Source organism: Oncorhynchus masou, chromosome 6 (assembly GCF_036934945.1).
Source record: "Oncorhynchus masou masou isolate Uvic2021 chromosome 6, UVic_Omas_1.1, whole genome shotgun sequence".
Lineage (NCBI taxonomy): Eukaryota > Metazoa > Chordata > Actinopteri > Salmoniformes > Salmonidae > Oncorhynchus > Oncorhynchus masou.
Genome location: NC_088217.1, coordinates 28,557,793 through 28,565,800, shown reverse-complemented (window position 1 = coordinate 28,565,800; position 8,008 = coordinate 28,557,793). Strand labels below are relative to the sequence as shown.

Sequence of the window (8,008 nt, the reverse complement as noted above, 5' to 3'; positions counted from 1 at the left end):
GTGGGCATAGGCCAACCTACTTGGCAGCCAGGCCAACCTACTGGGGAGCCAGGCCCAGCCACTGGGGAGCCAGGCCCAGCCACTGGGGAGCCAGGCCCAGCCACTGGGGAGCCAGGCCCAGCCACTGGGGAGCCAGGCCCAGCCACTGGGGAGCCAGGCCCAGCCAGGCCCACCCACTGGGAAGCCAGGCCCACCCACTTGGCAGCCAGGCCCACCCACTGGGGAGCCAGGCCCACCCACTGGGGAGCCAGGCCCACTGACTGGGGAGCCAGGCCCACCCACTGGGGAGCCAGGCCCACCCACTGGGGAGCCAGGCCCACCGACTGGGGAGCCAGGCCCACCGACTGGGGAGCCAGGCCCTCTGACTGGGGAGCCAGGCCCTCTGACTGGGGAGCCAGGCCCAGCCACTGGGGAGCCAGGCCCAGCCACTGGGGAGCCAGGCCCAGCCACTGGGGAGCCAGGCCAGCCAATCAGAATGAGTTTTTCCCCATAAAAGGGCTTTATTACAGACAGAAATACTCTGTAGCTGATGTGGAGGTCCTGGTCCTAGCGTGGTTACATGTGGTATGCGGTTGTGAGACCTGTTGGATGTACTGCCAAATTCTCTAAAACAACATTAGAGACAGCTTATGGTAGAGAAATGTAAATGATATTCTCTGACAACAGCTCTGGTGGACACTGCAGTCTGCATGCCAATTGCACCCTCCCTCAAAACGAGACATATATGGCATTGTGTTGTGTGATAAAACTGCACATTTTAGAGTGGCCTTTTATTGTCCCCAGCACAAATCAGCGTATTGATATGCCACACTTGTCAAGTGGATGGATTATATTGGCAAAGGAGAAATGCTCACTAACTGGGATATAAAGACATTTGTGAGAAATAAGCTTTTTGTCCGTATGGAACATTTCTGTGATTTAAAAAAAAATGTCATCTCATGAAACATGGAACCAACACTTTACATGCTGTGTTTATATTATTGTTCAATATGTACTTAAGGTTTCTAAACAACCAATACAGTATATTGTTTAACTTGGGTCAAACGTTTCGGGTAGCCTTCCACAACCTTCCTACAATAAGTTTGGTGAATTTTGCCCCATTCCTCTTGACAGAGCTGGTGTAACTGAATCATGTTTTTAGGCCTCCTTGCTCCCACACACTTTTTCAGTTCTGCCCACAACATTTCTATAGGATTGAGGTCAGGACTTTGTGATAGCCACTCCAATACTTTGACTTTGTTGTCTTTAAGCCATTTTGCCACAACTTTGGAAGTATGCTTGGGGTCACTGTCCATTTGGAAGACCCATTTGCGACCAAGCTTTCACTTCCTGACTGTTGTCTTGAGATGTTGCTTCAATATATCCACATAATTTTCCTGGCTCATGATGCCATCTATTTTGTGAAGTGCACCAGTCCCTCCTGCAGCAAAGTACCCTCACAACATGATTCTTCCACACCCGTGCTTCACGGTTGGAATGGTGTTCTGCAAGCCTCCTCTTTTTTCCTCCAAACATAACGATGGTCATTATGGCCAAACAGTTTTATTTTTGTTTAATCAGACCAGAGGACATCTCTCCAAAAAGTGAGATCTTTGTCCCCATGTGCAGTTGCAAACCGTAGTCTGGCTTTTTTATGGCAGTTTTGGAGTAGTGGCTTCTTCCTTGCTGAGAGGCCTTTCAGGTTATGTCGATATAGGACTCAGTTTACTGTGGATATAGATACTTTTGTACCGGTTTCCTCCAGCATCTTCACAAGGTTCTTTGCTGTTGTTCTGGGATTGATTTGCACAATTCGCACCAAAGTACATTCATCTCAAGGAGACAGAACGTGTCTCCTTCCCGAGCGGTGTGACGGCTGCGTGGTCCAATGGTGTTTATACTTGCGTACTATTGTTTGTACAGATGAACGTGGTACCTTCAGGCATTTGGAAATTCCTCCCAAGGATGAACCAGACTTGTGGAGGTCTCTAATTTTTTTTCTGAGGTTTTGGCTGATTTCTTTTGATTTTCCCATGATGTCAAGCAAAGTGGCACTGAGTTTGAAGGTAGGCCTTGAAATACATCCACAGGTACACCTCCAATTGACTCAAATTAGCCTATCAGACGCGTCTAAAGCCATGACATCATTTTCTGGCATTTTTAAGCTGTTTAAAGGCACAGTCAACTTAGAGTATGTAAACTTCTGACCCACTGGAATTGTGATACAGTGAAGTATAAATGAAATAATCTGTCTGTAAACAGTTGCTGGAAAAATTACTTGTGTCATGCACAAAGTAGATGTTCTAACCGACTTGCCAAAACTATAGAAATTTGTGGAGTGGTTGAAAAACGAGTTTTAATGACTCCAACCTCAGTGTATGTAAACTTCCGACTTCAACTGTTTTTATTTTTTTAAATTAATTTTTACCCCCCTTTTTTCTCCCCAATTTCATGCTATCCAATTGTTTGTAGTTACTGTCTTGTCTCATCGCTACAACTCCTTTACGGGCTCGGGAGAGACGTGTGCTCCGAAACACAACCCAACCAAGCCGCACTGCTTCCTAACACAGCCCGCCTCCAACCCGGAAGCCAGATGCACCAATGTGTCGGAGGAAACACCGTGCACCTAGCGACCTGTTCAGCGTGCACTGCGCCCGGGCCACCACAGGAGTCGCTAGTGTGCGATGAGACAAGAATATCCCTACCGACCAAACCCTCCCTAACCCGGATGACGCTAGGCCAATTGTGTGTCGCCCCATGGAGTTCCCGGTTGCGGCTGGCTGCGACAGAGCCTGGGCTCGAACCCAGAGTCTGGGTGAGAGGCTCAGAAAAGTTACAGTTGAAGGCCTCCCGGGTGGCGCAGTGGTCTAAGGCAGTGCTAGCTGTATCTTTAATACAAAATTATTTCTATACTTGGCACAAAATGTGTGATACATTAGCAGAAGCATGCTGCAGTAGGTTTGCACTTGCAAACAGGATTTACTGGATTTATTGCTAACCACTTGGTAGCCGAGATCGAATCCCGAAGCTGACAAGGTAAAAATCTGTCATTCTGCCTTTGAACAAGGCAGTTAACTAACTCACTGTTCCTAGGCCGTCATTGAAAATAAGAATTTGTTCTTAACTGACTTGCCTAGTTAAATAAAGGTTAAATAAAAATTCATAAAAATCATGACATGCTCTAAAATGGCACAAATAAATGTTTCACCAAAAAACAGCTATATTCCTTCCTGAGAGGTAATGCTTATGCTTTATCATCATGTTTTCACCAAATAGTTATCTAATAAGAAATTGTATGTATTTTTAGAATGCATTTGATTATTTTAAAGAAGAAATAGAGAAATGTGCAGGTGTATAAAATGTCATCTTACAACATGTTATCTTATCACATCAATTATGTATTATCAAGCTGCACATGAATAGACCAACAAACAATTAAAGATAAAAAAAGAAAGGCACTTATTTGTAAACATTTTAAAACAAGACATTGAGACTGCGATATAGGATATGCATACATGGGCAATGCACATTGTTATAAAAAGCTTGATAATACAAGACTTGAAATGAGATCCAGTGGGCATATAGTGCATTTTATGATGCTATATTGGAACACCATTAGACAAATATATACTTTGTGTTTATAAAACAATACACAGCCAGGGAATTCTACGAAACTATAACACAGTAATATTTGCAGTGGGCAATGCGTCATAATTAAAACAGGACAGAAACAAAAGAGGCAAATTGGATAAAGGACATTGATTTTGTCAAACCACAATAAATAATCTTCTCATTGTCTTAGTTCCACTGTTTTTATCACCATCTCTATGCAATTGGCCAATAATTTTGTTCAACCATCACCGGTGAACAGTCTGTAACATTAGGGTTACCTGTACTGTACATGGTTCTATACATTCTATTTCTAACTTCAACATAGAAAACATTCCTATAGTAAAGGCCAGCTGAGTACACCTTAGTATTGCACATTTATTAGTAAAGGAGATGTGGTAAAAAAAAGTTTTTTTTACATTTGATGTCACTTCCTCTTTTAGGGACTACATAGTACTGGTGAGAGGCTCAGAAACTGTACAGCAGAGCTGATAATATAAATGTCCAACTAAGATTGAGAGGCAAATGAACATGGATAAAAGCAATTTGATATGCAGTCATAGGAGGGACTGCTGGGAGCTTTGACCATGTTCATTTGACCATGTGTTCTCAGAAATGATCTGTGCTTTGTGCAAACAGACATTTGGCCTCCGCCTCTGTTTTCATCGCTTTGGCCTAGTGTGACCGCACCACCTGAAAGACCAATGTGATGTCACTTCCTGTTTGTGTCCTCAGATTGGAAGCATTTGCCAAGAACTTCATAACCCCACACCACATGTTTAATTGGCCTTAGTTTCTTGCCTACTTGGATAACTGCTGAGTGTAAACACCGAGGTGGGACAACGCAGTCTGTATATCAACATCATTTAATTTATTTTCATAATATCAAATGAAAATGAAACCCATGAAAATGTGGAAAGGTACAGACCATACAGTAAGTGTATTTTATCTGGCTGTCCAGTAGTGCCGAGTTGACAAAAACATGTAGGGAAGTGATAAGTTTAATAGAAGTTAATCTTATTGTAGTGTGTGTTTTTCTCCCATTGATCTACATACACTGAGTATACAAAACATTAAGAACACCTGCTCTTTCCATGACATAGCTTGACCAGTTGGGTGGGTGCAACTCAATATTAGGAAGGAGTTCCTAATGTTTTGTACACTCAGTGTATTTGTCCCTTATCATTCCTTTAACTCATTTGCACTCTTTTACACTCCTTTCTTTTCTCTGGAAAATCTCTTTAAACTTCCCTCCTCCCTCAGATGTGAGCTTGCTTCTCTTCTCCCCCATCCTTCCTCAGTTTCCACAGCACTGGGCAGGGCTGGTCTGGGTAGGCTGTCTGAGGTCCACTGGAGGTCCTCCTCGAACCCCAGCACTGCCAGCTACTCCACCCAGTGGCTCACTCTTGGGCAGTTTCTTGGCTGGAAAAAAGAGAGACAACAAATCATGGTACTGTATACCACTTAGAACAATTATAGTATGTGTTGCTTATAGTTGAGATGGCAATGGTATACACAAGGAGACCGCTGCTCATATTTGGGTGTACAGCGAGGTTTTATCACCCTCTTGTGGATACAGACGGACATTATCCCTTAGATGTGTCAAGGTAAGGAGTAAACTATCCATAGCAAAAACAAATGCTCTGTTAGGAATTGTGTTATGATTAGTTTTGACTGATAACGAGCACATAACATTAAATATTGAAGCCCTCGAGAAAGAAAGTCAGTGACATCACCAACAGCCCATTTCAACACTATGAATTTGGATGATGGTGTGTCAGATGTGACTTACCTATGGCCAGGAAGAGGTTGTTGACATTCATGGCTGTCTTGGCAGAGGTCTCCATGAAGAGAAGACTGTTGTCAGCAGCATAACCCTGACCATCCTGAAAAAACACAACAGACATACAGACCTGCTACACACACACATCACTGCACAAGCATTTGGCCATTATCTCACTATCTTGGGTGTGAGGTATACACACAGGAGCCTACCGTATACTCCACTGCTCTGTTAGCAGACCAATCAGCTTTGTTGCCCGCTAAGGCTATCACCATGTTTGTACTGGCCTGTTTCTGGAGCTCGCTCACCCAGGCTTTGGCTCGTACAAAGGTCTCCTATCCAGAGCAGAAAATAAAGATCAGATAAGGCCAGAAGGAACAGGGAAGATATACTAGCCTGAAATGCATGTCTTTCTCAAACATCTGGCTCAAACCTGTGCCCATGTGGTATAGTGTAAATGTAGGATATTGCAAAATTTCTGGCGAGAATAATTAACTGACGCTAATTAAAGACTTCACTACATATGAGTGGAAAAAGTGAGAGGAATAGAGGAGTTATTGTGCAGGAAGGAGATGGGCTGGGCATGAGGATTGTGAGAGGGGATGAGCGCGAGAGCGAGATAAAGGGGTAGATGGAGCATTTGATAATGGAGAGGGATATGTTATCATCTAAGATGTACATACTGTGTTGGTAATGTCATAGACCACTATGGCTGCCTGAGCTCCTCTGTAGTACATAGGTGCCAGGCTGTGGTAGCGTTCCTGACCAGCCGTGTCCCAGATCTCAAACTTCACCATGGCACTGTCCACACTCACCATCTGAGTCAGAAAGGCCGCTGAGAGAAGAGAACATGGGAGATGCTTTAGCCTTCAAAATAGTAGTGAGAGGAGTTAACGGATAGGTAGATTGAGGAAAAAGAAAACCTTGTGGGTCATATAGAAAAGAACGATAGAGGAAAAGTGTGCAAAATGTGAAAAAGTCTGTGGAAAATGTTATCATATGGACAAACAGAAAGGAGGAGGTCAGATGACCAGATGTAAAAGTCTGAAAAGAAATGACCTGAAGAAGAAGTCATATTGGTCTACAGAGCAGAGTATTCTGGTGTATGGTTGGTACTCTACCCCCAATGGTGCTCTCCCCGAAGTCCTGGTACTGGCCTTTGACAAACTGCAGCAGCAGGCTGGACTTCCCCACTGATGTCTCCCCCAGTAGAACCAATTTAAACTGGCTCACCTTACTGGACTGAGGCTGGCCACTGGGTCGGGATGGGCGCCCTGCCATCGGGGCTGTGTATCCGTGGGGGGGTTGTTGGGGAAATTGAGGGTGGGGGGTGTTGAGAGTGGGGAGACAGAAGGAAAAGGAGGTTCAAGTGACAGCTGGAGAGAGGAGCAGTGTGCGGGGGGGGGGGGGGTACCGCTCTCAAGGACAATGGAACACGTCTGCCAGATGAAAAATGGAAATCTATAAGACAAAAAATACAAAAAAACAACAGATGTATCCCAGAATCTGGACTTTTATCATAATGGCAACCTGTCACACAATCACCCGTGAAACACATATTAAATCAAAATATATCTACACTCTAGTTTGCATGCTGCTGGAATCAGTTTTAATCTAGGGAATAGCCACTAGTACTTAGGAAGCATTAAAAGTCTGGGCTACTTACTAAAACCTGATTTATAAAACCATCTCTTATTTGTTAGCCTACAACTGAACAATGAGTGAAAATAAAATAATTCAATACCATCAATAATTACGTGGCAAATGTAGCAAACAATAACTTTCAAAACAGACTCTCTTCTCATCTTTTTCTGCAACCCTGAGTTGACCATTAGGCTTATAGGTACCCCCGCCTGCCCTCGCCTCAAAGACTAATTTACGTTGACTATAGGCCCCACGTCGGCCGCGGAGTCCAGGTTGGCTACCCCGCAACAATGTAACATGTTACTTATTATTCCCTACTAGGAATAGGCCTACATATGGTTGATTGACATACAGCCTATATGCTATACATATTTAATAACCATTTAATAAGTTATCAACCCCTCCTCCACTTCTTCAGTCCACTCATTAGTGATGAACCCCATTCCTGTCCCTAGGTCATATACCGCAAGTCAACACAACCCCGTCCGTAAGGAATCTGTCGACAGCGCCCCAAAGTGGTCACATCAGAGCGTCGTTCCTCCTAAAATAACTTCAGATTTTGTTTGTTTTAAATTCCATTGCGACTATACCTGGCAAATGTTGCTGTTTATCCTTTGTCTTTTTAGTTGAGATACAGTCTGCGTTGTCCCATCTCGTAATTCCGGTGTTTTGGGGCGGTAACAGATTGACAGCTTTTTACCCAATTGTCTACTGGTAAAAGTCTATCCTTCCTCCACAGAAACTTTCGGGGAAGAGATGTAAACTATTGAGTGCAAAGTAAAAAGTCTCGTCCTCCAGAGTAGTGTTCTGAAATGAAACCCCCAGTACAAAACTCCTATGGTCGAGGTAGTGAAGGTTTTGGTGGGCAAAAATGATAAAATGCTCTACGATAGAATAGATCTGAGCAGAATATAATAAAATATCTATCAACTCTTATACGCATCATAAACGTTTATCCTTTGAAACAGTTCTCAAAATGCCATCACTTAATAG

The 8,008-nt window shown here is 43.6% G+C and overlaps 1 protein-coding gene across 1 annotated transcript; it reads right to left on the bottom strand.

Moving 5' to 3' along the window:
* Positions 1-3,356: 3,356 nt before the first annotated feature.
* Positions 3,357-7,768, bottom strand: LOC135541832 (ras-related protein Rab-5B-like). The gene is made up of 6 exons (XM_064968250.1): positions 7,606-7,768; positions 6,493-6,832; positions 6,055-6,206; positions 5,584-5,706; positions 5,381-5,474; positions 3,357-5,010 (listed from the first exon to the last, which is right to left on the bottom strand). The coding sequence occupies exons 2-6, from the start codon at positions 6,650-6,652 to the stop codon at positions 4,886-4,888; spliced, it is 654 nt and encodes a 217-aa protein (XP_064824322.1). The 5' UTR covers positions 6,653-6,832; positions 7,606-7,768; the 3' UTR covers positions 3,357-4,885.
* Positions 7,769-8,008: the final 240 nt, after the last annotated feature.